Source organism: Montipora foliosa, chromosome 11, assembly GCF_036669935.1.
Source record: "Montipora foliosa isolate CH-2021 chromosome 11, ASM3666993v2, whole genome shotgun sequence".
Lineage (NCBI taxonomy): Eukaryota > Metazoa > Cnidaria > Anthozoa > Scleractinia > Acroporidae > Montipora > Montipora foliosa.
In genome coordinates, this window is record NC_090879.1 from 29348580 (window position 1) to 29365046 (window position 16467).

At 39.9% G+C, this 16467-nt stretch overlaps 2 protein-coding genes across 2 annotated transcripts in view; one reads left to right on the forward strand and one right to left on the reverse strand.

Annotated features, from left to right (window-relative positions):
• Positions 1 to 2176: 2176 nt before the first annotated feature.
• On the reverse strand, positions 2177 to 9590 carry LOC137974600 (Golgi SNAP receptor complex member 1-like). The gene is made up of 9 exons (XM_068821507.1): positions 9514 to 9590; positions 9290 to 9395; positions 9134 to 9221; positions 7455 to 7592; positions 7031 to 7092; positions 6596 to 6661; positions 6228 to 6257; positions 4843 to 4925; positions 2177 to 3996 (listed from the first exon to the last, which is right to left on the reverse strand). Exons 1-9 carry the CDS (start codon positions 9566 to 9568, stop codon positions 3872 to 3874), a joined length of 753 nt encoding a protein of 250 aa, XP_068677608.1. The 5' UTR covers positions 9569 to 9590; the 3' UTR covers positions 2177 to 3871.
• Positions 9591 to 9668: 78 nt separating this feature from the next.
• Positions 9669 to 16467, forward strand: part of LOC137974800 (unconventional myosin-XIX-like) — a 28106-nt gene continuing 21307 nt past the window's right edge. The window contains exons 1-11 of the mRNA XM_068821785.1: positions 9669 to 9790; positions 10174 to 10333; positions 11655 to 11708; positions 12268 to 12368; positions 12844 to 12957; positions 13034 to 13086; positions 13520 to 13663; positions 13744 to 13846; positions 14517 to 14574; positions 15209 to 15279; positions 15363 to 15459. Of these exons, the coding sequence (XP_068677886.1) occupies positions 9785 to 9790; positions 10174 to 10333; positions 11655 to 11708; positions 12268 to 12368; positions 12844 to 12957; positions 13034 to 13086; positions 13520 to 13663; positions 13744 to 13846; positions 14517 to 14574; positions 15209 to 15279; positions 15363 to 15459 (961 nt within the window). The 5' untranslated portion in view covers positions 9669 to 9784. The remainder of the gene's footprint in view (positions 9791 to 10173; positions 10334 to 11654; positions 11709 to 12267; positions 12369 to 12843; positions 12958 to 13033; positions 13087 to 13519; positions 13664 to 13743; positions 13847 to 14516; positions 14575 to 15208; positions 15280 to 15362; positions 15460 to 16467) is intronic.

Consider the following 16467-nt stretch of genomic DNA (forward strand, 5'->3'; position numbering starts at 1 on the left):
AACTGACTCGTAGAAATAATCCCCGATACCACACGCCAAAATATCTGAAATAATTCAATCTATGCGGGAATCAAACTCTGTTGTGTAGACGGTTTCAGTTACGAGTTCCTGGTGCGGTTAATTTACGTCAAATGTATCTCTGGCGGCAGTTGCACGTTGTTTCACCGATAAGCGAAAGCTCTTCGACAAGTGTTTTTTCCGTAAATAGAATTAAAGGGGACAACAAGCGACCGTCAACAACCAAGAAACGAAAGAGAGAGAGAAATGATCCTCGCAATTGTCTCGCAGACACACCTGAAAATTTCAGGTGGTTCCAGCGCGAATCGAAGCCATGACCTCTGCGATGCTCGAGCAATGATCTACCAACTGAGCTATGAAGCCACACAGTTGGGAGCAGGTCAATTTGTTGAGCTCATTAATTTTGGTCCCGAGAAAGGACGTGATGAAAGGCTTAAATGTTTTTTATCAGACATAGGCGTTAACCCTTCCGCCCCCAAGAGGTTGCCCACTTACGAGTAATATTGTCTGGCATTAGCCAATGTGAAATCTGAAAGTTGCCCTCTTTGGAGCCAAGAGGGCTTGGAGGTGACAAAGATCACAAATAGCGATTCCATGTTGCCGTGCGCCTGTTTAGTAATAGATCACAGATGACGTCAAAATGTGATTAAGAATAGAAAAGTCCCCGAGTGTGTCAGTGATGTTCTTACTACATTTTGAGGTCTTCGGTGATCTATTACTGAACAGACCAACTGCAACATGGAATCTATTAGTTTTATATAATAAAGAAATTAGTTAGAAACAAGAATTTTTATTTCAAATCTCTGAGGTATTCGGATGAGGTTACTTTCCGCACTTGAAAAGACACGAAAATAGCACTCTGACGTGATCTCTTGTCTATACAAACGAAAACACACTGATTGGGTGCTGCGCTTAACAAAGAACTGTAACTGGTTGAGAGAATCACGCCACTGGTATGATGACGTCAGCTGTGTATGTCCTCTTATTAGATCATAGGCGAGAACCTAACAAAATGCGTGTATTATTGAGCTTATTAACAATTTTGAGTAGACAACGGCAATGTCTCACTTAAAAAATAGACCTTTAAACTACCATAAATTTTTGGCGATTTTTCCATCTTATTCACGTTGTGCAATTAAGGCTGAGTATCCCATAGCTGGATTGGCTGATAAATGGTTTGAAGTAAAGGAAAAAAATGGCATTTTTATGGTCACCTGGTTGAAATATTCATTTAATCCGGTAAATTCACGTGTCTGTTACCGCTTTTGGTAAACGCAACTTGAATCGATTAAACTGACGTCCATTTAAAGGCGTCATTTTTATCGATTCAAGTTGGGGAAGAACGTTGCACGACGACTATAAAAAGTAGAAACGGCTGCCATGAAGACTATTTAACGTTAGGTTTTGGGTTGTTTTTAGGCGAGGGATATTCTCGACTGCTGGAGGCGACCTCTTAAAAGAGAAAAGATATCTGTTTGCACGTTCGTTTCGTTATTCGAATTAGCAACCACTGGAAGAATGGCCGTATTTATACTAGAGGACATCTAAGACGTCCAGAAGCATTAAACGTCTGGCCGTAAGCGCGACTAGTATAAATAGGGGACGCACTTAACTTCGACGGCCGGAAATCAAATTCACAATTTTCTTCAAAAGATACCGAGATTTAATTACCAAAGAGTGTGTGAGCACTTCATTGCTAAGTGCGTCCCAGTTTAGTGCGTCTCGTCTTTATACTAGATGGCTTTAGACGTCTGTTAATGGCGTTGTTTAGACGCGCTTAACTTGAGACGTTTAATTCGTCTGACGGTTAATACGTCCACCTTATTTCCCGTATTTATACTAGTCGTCTAAGACGTCCTCTCGTACAAATACGGCCAATGTTTGTTTCAACAGCCAATGAGGCCCAGGTTGGAGCAATAAACAAATGTGATGTCAACTATTTCTTTCCTACAACAGCACGAAGGTTTCTCGCCACATCTACTCGCCCCCCTCCCCCTTCGTTTTCTCATTTGACGTCGGTCCATAAGTCCGCCGGTGGAAAGAAGCGTCCAACCAACTACGCCGGATACATGAAGAGACTCATTGCAGCCAGTTAACTTGAAAGTCTGAATAAAATGCCACGTCATCATCTGTAACTAAGAAATCACCTATGTCTGCGAACGTTTTTACTTGATTCATTTATTTACATTTTCCACTTCTGCTTTACAATTTTTGTGCTACAATCTTAATTTTTTTGCCAATTTATTCTACTATTTTGAGCCACTTTGCAATTACTTTTCGATGTCTTCCCAAATATTAAATGGTGCTTCCAGAGCATAAATGAACATGACGCCCGACCAAGTTTGTACGGTAATTTACCTTGAGATCACAAAAGGTGAGGAGAAGATGAAATCATGCCGAGAGGTTTAAGAAAAAAGTAACCTTCTCTTCCTGTAAGAGTACCTTGGAACGAGAGAGGTTAAAAAAAGAGAGTCGAGAAACTAGATTGTAAAAGCACCAGACTCCCCCTGTGACAATACAAATCTTTAGACAAGGCGAAAGGCACTATTCTCGTAGACATTTTCACTGTTTTTTTCTTTGATAAGTTTTCTTCGCAGGCGAGAAGTTCACAAAGAATCCACCACCACAATTTACACAGGCTTCGTGCTGGATTTTGTCTATAAAATCCCAGGAGTATTCAAGGAGTTTTCAAGAACCAGAAATTGAGTTTTCCAGGAGTCTTTATAAGAAGATTTCTATGCCATACATAGTGTTTCAATGTTTTCTTTGCTGAAAAAGCCTACCCAATATTCCTTACCACATCCTGCAAGTTAAGTGCACGCACGGGCATTTTAATTTTTGGTTTTAATGTTTCCCTAATACTCAATTTTGGGCTCAATTTTTGAAATGTTTCTTCAACTTAGCATGATGCAATTCTCAACAATTTTCACCCAAGCAAAAATTCAAGCAGTTTTTCAGCTTTTCAAGCGCCCGTGAAGTCCAAAATTAAATTCCAGGGCTTTTCAAGGACTTCAAGGAGTAGCACGAACCCTGTAATTACAGCACACATCGGGCGACTACATACATGAAAGACCATGCGGGATTTCCAGCTGAATAAATCACCCAGTGGAAAATCCAAAACGTTGACGTAGTGAGCGCATCGTTATTCTACAGTGGGGCTTTGCATGCAACTGAAGCAAGCGAGGATGACGTAAGAGAACCGATCCCCCATACAAGGGCCTCTTCCAATAAGAGGCTCCTGATTGGCCAGATGTAATGACGTAATGAAATTTTAAATATGCGCGGCATTGGGAACGAGAACTTAAAATAGCTTTGCGAAATTAAAAATAGATCTTTATAAAAATGATGGGGCGTGGGAATCCGTTCTCTTACCTCATCCTCTCTTGGTTCCATGCCAATCACGTTTTAACGATGTCCCGCGAAAACGCTCAAATAAATAAAGCAGAAAACGTGCCCGGGTGTTAACGGACTGATGGACCGTAGTGTTGGATTGCCCCGGAACATGCGCTTAACAGCGGGAGGAGTACCGAAAAATCCCGTCCCGTTACGACACTAAGGCCCGTTTCACGCATGCGCAGTTTGTCGTAGCGACCGCGATTTTCCAACTCGATGTCGCCAGACGGGTTTGTTCGAAATTTGCTGCAATTTTCGGCGACAAAGAAACGCATATGGAAACGGAGCATGCCTTCATCCGGAATTTTAGGTCAAATTAAAAAAGGCGGGAAATACCGAGCCATACACTTGATGCTTTACCAAACCAATCTTCGCACTCGATCTGTCTTCTCTTTGGGGCGCAGCCATTGTGTATTGTCACTGTTGTTCGAGATTTAGCGTTTTGAATTTGTGACCGTATTTATCCAAGTGCGTATATAAGCATCAATATTATGCAGATGGAAATTACGCTGGCTAAAATGATGGAGTCTCGTCTTTTCCTGACATTTATCCGTTGAATCAAGCTGTTTAACACAGGAAAACGATCTAAAGGGAACGTAAAGGAAACAAACAACTGCAACCGATAAAGAACAAAGAGTAAAAAACAAAGAAGACAAAGTCTTGTCTAGTTGAAACGGTAGGTACTTGGTGTATTTTGTCACTTAGTGGTTATCTATTGCACAAAATTATCTAAACACGGTAAAACCTTCAGGGTTAGGATTAGGGTTGTTTTTGCCCACTAAATAAGCAAATTTGTGAAGTTCTCGTTGCGTCGGTGTTGTCGTTGCTTAAGGTGGCTTACTGCAGTTTTCCGAAGAAAAAGATCGAGGTTTTGAAATCTGTGAAAATAAAGCAACCGGATGTCTCTTCTGAAGTGTTAGTCACTGCAACTGATGGACCCTTCTCCAAAATGCCGGAAACGGATTTGAATGGGTTAAAATTGAACTGAGTGAAAACCTGATACCAGAAATAGAAAGACCACCTTTTTCAGCATAGTCTATTAGGTGTACATTTGACAAATTTACAGACGTTTGTATGACTAGGGCTATACGCCATACCCCCAATCATACAAACGTCAGTACATTTTTCAACTCACATTTTCTCAGCTAAAATTACACCTGATACGCTGAAACTTTGCAGGGTTACTAAAGTAAAGGTGTTCTTTCTAGTGCTGGTATACGTTTTTAATTTTAACTTGTTTGAATTTTCGGCCGCCATTTTGGAGAAGGGTCTATTGCTTAAAATTGTCCATTTACGAGCGAGAATCACTCATTAAAACCGCATGTCTGTTAATTAACCAGGCATGGTGTTCCCGCCACTGCACCTTGTCTACTTCTAGTTCTTTAAATGCCTCTTTCTTTAAACGTATTGCTCTTACAGTGAAAAGGATACTAGTCACTGCCGTGAGACGGCTGCTAACACCGTAAAGCACACCACGTTGGCTTTGAAGATTTTCTTTTGTGGCTAAGGCAACCCTACAAATAACACAGCAACGATGGTCAGAACAACTTCCTACTAAATAAAAAAGAAACAGTATTTGCTCGTTATGATACAAATTGCTTGGCATCGGGCGAAAGTTAAACCGGAAAATCAGAGTTCTAGGCAGGATTCGAACCTTCCACCTCCATAAAACAGGTCGCATGCTCTAGTTTTTCAGTTGTCCACTCCTCCATTGCCAAGCAACTTGTATCATATTCTTCCATCATTCACATATTATTGTTCGTTCTTGTTTATTTGCGGCTACAGCTGCTATTGCCGAGATTTTACATTATCGCTGATATGAGTATAAAATGAATTACAGTGGTTTCGCCCATCTTACAAAGGAAAGATATCCATTCAAATATAACGTTTCATTATGAACTATCGCAACGGAATTCACTAGACTAAGTGATGCGTGCATAGCAGACGCATTTCTGGTTTCTCTCTTCCGAAAAGCGGGGAAATGGCCAGCAAAGGGAGCCGAGCGACGCTTGGGTAAGAAAATAAGGTACGGAAAACATTCGCGAAGTTAACGCTTAATGCATTTATTTCAATTGGCAGCACTCTACCAATTGAGCTATCACGTCATCTTGGAGCTGGCCATCACTGAAGTTTCTGATTTCGTTGAGGATGGGGATGCGTATGTAATTTGAGACTAGATATGTATGAAAGACCTACATGTACACGTGACAAGATTTACGATAACTGCAATTAGTATGTACTAAAACAGTGGATTGCGTTCAAAGCGCGATCTGATTGGCTGCTCAAAGTCCGGATATAACTTGCTATTCATTTCGACCAACTTGCGCGGGATTTGCGCCCGAAAATATTGTAATCGTAATAACGAGTTAAAATCATCTTTTTGTGCTACATTATCTCACTGTTTTTAGTACAAACTAATTAACAACTATTCAACTCAGTGTCAGAATTTCTTAAGATGTTGCTGTGTAAATTATAAATTTCTCAAAGATGTTTCCCAACAGCAGAGTACTTTACATTCATTAAAGCCTGGGATCACACAGCCGTGAGAGCACTCGCCTCGCACAAATGTGGCCTGGGTTCGATTTCCAGACCCAACACCATAAGTGGGTTGAATTTGTTGGTTCTCTACTCTGCACTGAAAGGTTTTTCTCCGGGTACTCCGGTTTCCCCTCTCCGCAAAAACCAACATTTGACTTGATTAATTAATTAACTAATTAGTCTAAAACAAATACTTTTGATAATGGCAACACGATGAAGAGGAGACAACAGGTTTTAAGTTTTTTGACTTCTAACCCTCTACTAATAGATTTACTTACCCAATGACTTCATCTGCTAAACGATCAGAACTGCAATAGAAAGAAGGCTTGATTGATGAAAAGAAAAGAAAAGCTCAAAGACACCAGAAGGCAATCAATCAAACAGTAACTACTATGATTTCTCTAAAATAATCTTTGATTACTTTAAGGACTACTGTACAAAGCAAAAAGAACTTATCGGAGACTCTTACACTACAAATCACAACAAACTTACATGTAATGGATGAGAAAGTGACACTATGCAGTTGAATTATACCATGTGCTTGCGAACAACTGACACTAAGACATGACGTGAAAGTACAGAAACAAGAAAATTGCCTAAAATACAATCGAAACAAAAACAGGCCTAAAACCTGTTTAACACTTACTTTCGTATATGTTCATTTTCCTTGAGGTAAAGATCTGTTCGTCTATTCATCCCAGTCTTGTATGCGCTGCATTAAGGTTACAAAGCAATGATTTAATTTTGCAACTTTCGTTCTAGATGGGAATTAATTTTTTAAAGAGAGGTACTGCTAATAATAATAATAATAATAATAATAATAATAATAATAATAATTTATTACTTATATAGTGCAAAATACATGTGGATACGATCTAATGCGCGAAAGTGTAGATAAAATCCAAGTGTGGATTTAGCAACATTTGAAAAGGTGTCAAATCTCTTAAAACGACTGACAACTAACAATCTGACCTTCTCGGCACAGAAAAGTCCGCTATCTTTCCGCTTCCTGGTTAACATCTCAGTATAACAAGGCTACCTTTTCATTAACAGTATTAATTATTTACTATTGTACTCTTACTTGATATCTCTGTGAACAGATCCTAGTAAATCCTCTCTGTCTCTGAAGGCTTGTATGTTTGCCTGAGATGAAAATTGGTCGTGACATACATTGTACATATACATCCAGAAGCTCATGACCTCTAAGTGCTTAACTCTAGTTCAGAGCTGGGGTTTTTTGAGTTAAAAAATGTCCTTATTTGGCTGTACCATAGCTCGCACATTTTCCCGCGTGTGCAGCTTCGATCGTATTCTTGTCCATACAATGTATTTGGGCATAAAATTGGTGTTCTAAAACCCCCAGCTTTGTTCCAAGGAAAAGGGCCGCAAGTTACACGCTTAAAAGGTCATTTACATTTGATACATCATATTTTACGACAACAGAAATTATTGCCCACAACATTTTACCCAAAACAATAAAACCTAAGAATCAAAAATCGTGTCACCTTAGTTTTCGAAAACTCATGGGAGTATCCCTGCAGTATGTCTCTGTGTCTCTGAAGAGTGTGGAGTTGAGTTGCATTAGGCTGGCCAAGGTTGAAGCCTGATGTATATTCAGCCATCGAGTCATTCACCTCTGTTAACTGAAAACCAGAGAAATAGTAAGGATGTCGGGGGAGGGGGGAGAGTGAATCTCAGAAAGCAGTTTGTTGGGGGTGGTTTTCATGTTACATCATCACCTACGTGTTGGTGAATGAAAACAATACAATTCTTGTTAGCTCTCTTTATGGTCTACAAGGATTTGTTCACTACACTATTGTTATTTGCGTCACTGGCGATTGGTTGCAAAGTACAACAGGGTTTGAAATTTTAAAAAAAATCCACACATTTAGGCAACAAGATACAGAAATTTAGTTGCAAGTTTGTTTTGTTAGTAATTTGTGGATCATAATTGCACTGTACTGTGTTGCCGGTGGTTTAACAAACAAAATATGAGCCGGCATAAAAGTGTGTAAAGAAACCAATGAAAATGGCAAATGATCGAGGGAATGGTGTTTTGCATGTAACATTTGCAGCTAAATTACACTACAACTTTGCCCCATATCCTCAGATTGAAACAAAATTCACGACAAGAAATAAATGAAATAATTTCTCATTTCTTTGTTTATGTTAGCAAAAGTTAGAAGAATAGCGTGGTATTTTCTTCCTCGTGGAGGATCGATTACTGTTAAGTTACAGGCTGTCGTTGACACTGCAAACAGGTTTCCAGGGGAATGGAAATTCTGTGCAGTGTGACGTTTTCCTGTTGGAGAAAAGTGACCATACACCGCAGCTTAAAGGATCTGTTGACAAAGACGGTTTAACACTTTTAAAGGCAACAACTGTAAGCGCTGTAATATTACAGTTCACTCTTACATTAACAACAGCTCTTTTAAGAGCCAACTACCTTACAAAAGCAATGGCCAGTACTCCCTTGTAGGTTTGTGTAATATTCATTTACATGCTTTTTCATTTAAGTGTCAGTTAACGAAAATTGGGGTTGAAAGTGATGAAACCTTTTTCAAATGTTCCCACAGATAAGCCGCACTGACGATTTTTGGAAAAAAGGTGCGGCTTATCTGCGGGTTTTTACGGTAACTGCAGAACACCATCCCATTTCTGACTTGAACTGCCAGCACAAGTTGGCATTCATTAGTGAATAAGTGGCAGGTTCCGTGGGTATTAGGAGCAATGCTACATTCACAACATTTCCTTATTTCGTTCCAAGGTCAACAACATATACTTTGGATTGGGTTGTTACATTGTAGAAATATTTAACCTCCATTTCTTGTTTTCGTAGACACCTACAAAAGCTTTAAAATTTCAAAGGGTTGATATTTTGTCAGCAAATTTGAAAAAAATGTCTATAGCGATCAATTTTTGTCGGCTCCCTCGAGTTGCAAAAACTCACTATCGTTGGTAGGGGTGATGATGTGCGGACGAAAATAATTACGTGTAAATACCCGATGACACGACAGGAGTTCGAATAACAGCAAATTTGCATAAATATTATTACACAACGTACCTTCGTGGCTTTTCATTAAATACATGTACCGGTACCATAAACGAACGAAAAACAATAGATACTGTACAAAAAAGCAAGAATTTTTAACATTTCAAGAAACAATTTAGTGAGCTTACATACCTTCGATAATAGTTGTTCGATTTCTAGTCCCATGGTATCAAAAAGTCGTTCGCTTGACGAGCTGTTCAAAAGTGGCGATGTGTCGGAACTGAAATAAAATTGCCCGTTGGGTTAAAGAACATTTTCATATGTTTACCATCTACCAAAGGCAATTACCTCTCTTTGAAGCCATTATGGTGACTATAACTCGTCCCCAACTTGCTAAAGGACACCAACTTCAGGTCAATTTCGTTTTCAAGTTGCCTCGCTTTCTTCCTCAATTCTGAAGGGAGATTGGCAATAATTTAATTCTAACCCAACTCATCGATCAATTAGGCATTAGGCGCTTGATAGAAGTAAAGAATATGTGACATCGCAGGAGAAATCAAGGCAATACGAACCTTCCCATTTCATAGGAGTTATAGAGGAAGCCATATCTGCATCATCGCTCATCATTGCAACTTGCACTGGCTTATGGGACGTGAAACGTATACACTTTTGAAGTTTGCCGCTGGTTAAAGTTGTTGCAGTACCCTAGCTTACACACCTTAGCCAATCAAAGTTCGTGATATATTTTCAGTTCGAAATTTGAATGGGGTTGAACACAATGTTTGATTTGTTTCCCTAACCAGCTGTGTTTACTTCGTTACTTGCGGATCAACAGATGAATAAATGGGGGTGAGTAGCTTTTATAATATTTGACAAAGAAAGAAGAACTGATGTCGTTGTAATGTGATTGAATTGGCCTCGACGGGAACCGTCAAAGTACTTTACCTTGTTTCGGTATTTCACAACTAACGATTCGATTGCCTCACAAAGACGGGTTTCTAAATGATTAATTCCATTTAAGAGATGGAAATATCGTAAAACGTTTCATAAAGATCTTTAACATGCTGTGATCATGTAGGTGCTGAAAGACTCAAGAAATTTTGTTAAATCTCTTATGATCCTTTGCTGACAGCATATATACGTAGTTAAATCTTTAATTCTTTTTATTATTGTGATTCCTTAAGTTTGCAAGAAAAATATTACTTCGATCACGATCTGTTCACAATTTCTAGGTTTTAGAGAATGCAACTATCACCCAAAATGCACGCAAAAGGAAGGGATCAATTTCTACTGATGTCGAGATTTCACTCAGTAAACATAAAAAGGAGAACATATTTGATCTTGGAGCTACTGATGACCTGACATCTCTAAGTCCTTTGAATGAAGACACAGGTTTGATTCTTCCTGCAACGTTCTCTCTGTTGTTCCTGTTGATGAAAACATTCTCACATTACGCAACACAAGTGCATACCGGTAGCTGTATAAATAAACAATGATAAGAATAAAGCAAGCTTAAGCTTACCAGTATATAAAGAAGCACAGTGGTCTTGAAGTCAAGGAAGATCAAATTATATACTGGTCTTTAATGCAAGGGGAAAGTCTTGGATTGGAATTGAGAAACAAATAGAATGCAAACTCAACCAACAAGGGACCCTATGTCCAGACATCTAATCCTGGACACATTTGTTGGAAAGTTACAGTATGTGCTCTTGGCCCCATGGGTCAAGCCTGCTTAAATCCCAACTCAAAATGTTAGGTATAAAGTAATGAACATGAGGAACACTAAACTGTATATGTACAAGACACTGGTTGACTTTCCCTGCTAGCAGAGCTCTCTTTTCTTTTACGTTTGCTGGGCTGACGAGTACGGGAAGAGAGACATCTGCCACGGGTCGAAACTTATTGTGTTGAGCATGCGCTGCAGTTACGTAGCAACCAAATCCTCATGCGAAACTTCATGTTGTGTAGACTCACTTAACACCAGCAGAATTACTCTAAAGGAATGCACGAGACACCGCAGGCTCAAGTCACAGTCAGCAAACATATCATGGAGCATGCGGTTTGAAGAGTGCTGTCCAAGGTTGTGGGTAGTGGGTGGATCAAAGTGAGTTTCGATCCATGGCAGAGGTCTCTTTTCTCGTACTCGTCAGCCCAGCAAATGAAGAAGAAAAGAGACCTCTGCAAACAGGGAATGGTTGACTACTCAGTTTCTCAAAACGTGGATAGCACTAATCTACAGGATAAATCACTGAGCATTCTCTTACCTTTTGGAACAACTGAAGGTTAAGCCATGGTACTTTAACCCATTGACTCCTTGGGGTTCCCCATTGACGAGTAAAATCATCTGGCGTTAGACAGAGTAAAATACTAAGTCTGGCTGGTTTAGGCAGGTTTGGACGTCAAAGGGTTAAACTGTGGAATGGGCTGTCCACCAATTCACTGGATAAATAAGTGCTATCAGCAACTACATGTATAACATTTTTAATGAGTTATCCTCTTTGGTTGGTAGCAACTCATTCAGTGGGGGTCTATATCATTAGCCCTCAAACTATTGGAATTAGTGGTTTTCAAAAGTAGCCTCTTTATTTTAATTTTTTATCTTTTCCCCTGACAGATTCAGAATCTGACTCAAATTCAGTCAGAATCTGAGAGGTTTTTTGTCTGTTTCATATGATGGTAAAATGTTTGATTATGCTTTGAATTTGATTTTCAGTGCTAAATGTAATTGAAGCTCGTTTTCAAGTAAAGACCCTTTATTCATGGGCAGGTATGAAAGCCAAAATAATATTGATTGTATGACCTGAACCACTTTGATGCTGGGGTATTGTGCTAGAGCCACTAATGGAACATAATACATGAAATGTCATGATTTATGTGAACTGGCAAATTTGTGGGAGCTATTTAGAAGTCCAAATGAGCAAATGAAACTTGAGAACATTTAGAAACAACTCTGTAGGCCAAACTAGGATCGTTTATTAGATTCAAATACTGGAAACCTAACCAATTAACCACTCCTTTGTTCAAGAATCACATGGAACATGGGCTTCAAATAAATGGTTCATAGTCTGACTGTGCCACCATGTTTCGGTTAACAAAAGGCATTGCTCAACAGTCTTTCTCTCTCTGCCAAGGTTTAAATCAGTGTACCAGTGACATGCTGATAGTGCATCTCTGCAATGGGCTTTTGCATGTCATGAGGAGGTGGGAAGTGGGAAGCAAGAACATTCATAACTTCATTCAAGAGAAACTGCTTCCAGCTCCATTACTCTTTATTCAGATAGTGTTCTTAAATCAATCTCCTAAAAACTCTTCATTTTCCATCATAGGTGTTCCTCTCATCGCAGTTAATCCATTCCAAGATGTAGCAGAACTTTACGATGAAACAATTCTACACAAATACAGAACAATTACTCCAACTGAAGTTAAGGTTGAAAACAAAATCCTTGGTCAATTTCAAAATGTGATGATCTACTCCCTCTCTTTACACAATGACACCTCTTTCGAGTGACCTTTTTCAAGCCTGATATGTAGGTGGTGATTACCAAATTGGAAGATGAGTTTTGAGAGAAGGAACATGATTTGAGGCTCTCAGTTAGTTGCATTATATTTGAGATTCATGTCATTCAAACCACAATTTCTGGTCGTAATTTTTTCCACCCCTTGCCGCGGCTGTTATTCACTGTTCTCTCATCAGGAACGTAGAGGGGAGGGGTACAGAGTTGAGTGAAGATTTTCTAAGACCTCTTTAACGTTTTTCAGTAACTGAGTGGCTAAATTTATTTTAATGTTGTTTTCCTAGAAATTTTTCGCTATCTCTAGTTTTAGCAGCCATCTGACAGAAGTTCCTTAATCATAGATTGTTCCATTTTTTTCTCTATGCGGCTTTGCTCCTGGTTTAATAGGAACACCCTCCCCACATATTTGCTGTTGGTCGGAAAGCTTTCTGTGACCTCGAACGAGATCTGGACACAAGAAACCAGTCCATCGTCATCAGCGGCGAAAGTGGAGCAGGAAAGGTTAGTATACGGAGGGGTTGGGTGGGAGAGTATTATTGGCATATGGATTTCTTACCTCTAAACTTATTCCTTACAGACTTGGACAACTCGACGTTTGATGCGCTTTCTGGCAGAAACAGCTGAAACCAGGTATAGGTGGTTGTTCGAGTTTACAATAAGGCCACGCACCAATTTTGGAATTTTGTCTTCGCACTCTCCATTCCATGTGACTAGCAGATTTTTTTATGCGGAAAATCTTTGGATTGTAAGAGCCTTGAGTCGACAGTCTGTTCAAACAACCCCGTTTTAGTCTATAAACCCTTGTGCTAGCAGTATCGGCGTGCGTGCTGCAGTAGAAAAGCTGGGACCAGTTTCTCGTAAGTTCCGAAACTTTTCGGACGTAACTTTCTGTGAATCTTCAAACCGGGGCCGTATCGAGGCTTGAATCTTTGCAATAATATTATGACCTTACATGTAAAAATCTGTTGAAAGACCTGCTTTCTAAAATAGGAAAATCGTAGTTTCACATTTGGCGTTCATTTCAGTGTTTCTACAAAGTGTTGATCCTATTATTACTTTACAGAACAGAGGAAAATCACACAGTGAACAAGATAGAGAAACGGATCCTTGATTCCAATCCGATTCTCGAAGCTTTTGGCAACGCTCAGACCGCAAAGAACAAAAACAGCAGTCGATTTGGCAAGTTTATCCAACTCCAGTATGATCGGTGAGACAGTTAATTTTTCCTTCTGCCTTTTAGGAGTAAAGAACATAACCCTCACTGGATAATTTGTAAATTTGTCTCAGGAGTCAAAAAATTGTTGGCGCAACGATAAACACTTATCTTCTGGAGAAAACGAGAGTTGTTCATCAAGCTCAAGGAGAAAGAAAATTCCATATTTTTGAACAGGTAACATCGTAGTTTCTAAGCTATTCCTTCATTTTCAAAGAGTCCAGCACAATAAGGGTTTGGCTAAAATAGAGAACGCTGACGCACAAACGCCATTTCTGCACTAAACCACTCCAACCACTCACAAACCTAAACGCACACAGCAAGGTAGACAACAATTCCTTGGAGAATATTGGACAAGGGTCGGTCAAACGACACTATATCCATGCATTTATTCAACACTGAAATAACTGATAGAACTTTGAAATACAAAAAATGGCTAACTTAGAGGTACAGAAACGCAAGTCGAAAGAACGTTACAACAGTATGGAAGTGCCAGGGATGCTAGAAGAAAACCACTTAGAGGAAAAAAAATAGGAAATCTGGGTCGGGACCAAGGCACCGGATTCCCCGACTGGAACTAAATACTGAGCGACTTGGTTGAACCGGGCGACCGATCTTCCTTTTTTTCCGGGTGGATTCGTACTTAGATACTGTCGAATTGGCTTTGGTTGATAAGTGAAGGCCCCAGGGATGTTTTTAAAGGCCGGCTGCCGTTGAAAATCGCCACTTGAGAAAGGTGTGATCGCCGGTTGAATTTTCGACGTCGATCGAAGTGACTGACCATTTTTCGTCACGGTCGGACGGGTTTCACCACAGTTTCTGAAAAATTGTTCATTTTTTTCACCAGATTGCTCATCAAGAAGGCCAAATAGGAAAGTTAAGAGACGATGAATCTTCTTTTGGGGGTAAGAATAACACGTTTCGTTGCTGGAACGAGGAATCTTCTTTTGGGTTCTTTAAGGCAGCGTTTACACGAACACGGTCTCACATTGACACGGTTTCACGACTTCGAAACCGTGTCACAATCGATGCAGTTTGGAAGTGTTTACTTGGAACCGTTTTCGCTAGAAAATCAGACTACGAGCTAAATTCACCATTTTAAATCGAACAATGCATATTTCTCGCCAAAATGGTAACCTTATTTAAATCGATGCGGTTTCGCTGTTTACACGACAGATGAAACCGTATCGTTTTGAAAACGCTCCACTTTTGACAGCGTTTTGAAATCGATCCGGTTCGACAGCGAACTCGATCGTTGTCGTGTAAACAGAAGGCGCAACCGCATCGAAAACGGTGCGGTTACAAATAAACCGCGTTCGTGTAAACGCTGTCTAAAGCGCGGATTAAAGACCCCAAAATTCCTTGAATGTGCTCAAATGAAAACTACTCTTTTGCATTGATTTAGCCCGTCCCTCAAAGAGGTCATTGTTGTTTGCCATAACTGACAGTAAACTTCCTGTTTCATCCTAATGGTAGTGGAAGCATGTGACAAAAAAACGTTTGCCTGTTATCGCTCACGGATAAATTCCTTGTTTTCAGCTCTGGAGAAAACAAAACAAGCTTTGGAACACGTAGGAATCGGTAATCGTCTACAATCTGAAATATTTAAGGTAAAGTCGGTGTATTGTCAAAAATTGCTGTTCCAACATCTTTTCGCCTGAAGCGAACATTTTATTATTTCATTGTATTGCAGGTTCTGGCTGGAATTCTAGAGCTTTGCCAAGTTCAATTTCTAGAGGAAAGTGCGGTTATAAGAGAAAACTGCAGCACTTTTGGAGTTGATTGTAAAGGTTGGTAGAAACTCATGTTAGTGTCGCCTGGAATAAGAGCCCAAACTAGTTTACCTAAATGGTAGAAACGCTGCCGAGGGAAAGGGAAATGTCAGGAGCCCATCTGGAGCGTGCAACTTCCATACAGCGTCTGTGAAACGGCGTTTTCACAAGTAGGTTTATTTTTAGACTAGCCCTTCCCGCGAATTAGGTCAAAAAACAAAGGCAGTTCCGGTTCGGTGACCCTATGACGTCAGCTTAATTGCTTGTAATTGGTCATCGGGCACCTGTGGAAGTCTCATTCGCGGGAAATTCAATCTAAAAATAAATCGGTCTGTGAAAACGCCGTTACACGAACACAGTAGAGTTGTAGCCTCCAGGTCATGAGTTCCTGAAAATGTTCAATAATGCTTGCGGTAATTTAACGACTGTTCATGCGTGGAATTGAAGGGAGATTAGACTGCAAAACAGTCGTTTTCTTCCCTTTTCGGAATGCGCGAAGCGCCGTAAGCGTGATCCTTGCGTGTGAAGCGCGCAAACCTCACACGCCCGTAGGGTTACCATTCTCCCTCGCCGTTTCTACACTCGCTCCAGACCTTTCGTTCGAATATTGACCGCGTCGCTCGCGTTCGCAAAAAATACGACTGTTTTGCAGTCTAAAGGGAGAGTTTAATAGGTCTTGAAGCAGGGACGGTACAAAACTGGACCCCAAGAGAACCTCCTTCTGGACTCCACTCGAGAGAATGAGAAAGAAAACAATAAATGGTTTCCACAGTGACGTCATCAAGTTCTAAAACCAAAATCACAAGGTCTGCGTAATTTTTATATAAAGACGATTGAAGATGAGCTAGAAATAAATCTTTTTTTCAAGTTTCAGTTCCGTGGCATTTCGAAAATACAGCATCTTGAATTTCTGAATTGTCACCTTGCGTGGTACCATGATACAAAGCTATTTGGTTAAAAAAAGTCTGTCCCTATGAATCTCAGCAGTTTCATCCTTTCAAGTACATTAGTAGATGTGTTCATACA

What these genes read in the sequence shown, in the direction of transcription:
- LOC137974600 (XM_068821507.1), bottom strand. Translation starts at nt 9,568, where the DNA reads ATGATGAGCGATGATGCAGATATGGCTTCCTCTATAACTCCTATGAAA. An exon ending in TCTGTTCACAGAGATATCAA is followed by an intron (nt 6,662 to 7,030) that starts GTAAGAGTACAA and finishes ACCTTAATGCAG; the next exon opens with CGCATACAAGACTGGGATGA. An exon ending in GAAAATGAACATATACGAAA is followed by an intron (nt 6,258 to 6,595) that starts GTAAGTGTTAAA and finishes TTTCTATTGCAG; the next exon opens with TTCTGATCGTTTAGCAGATG.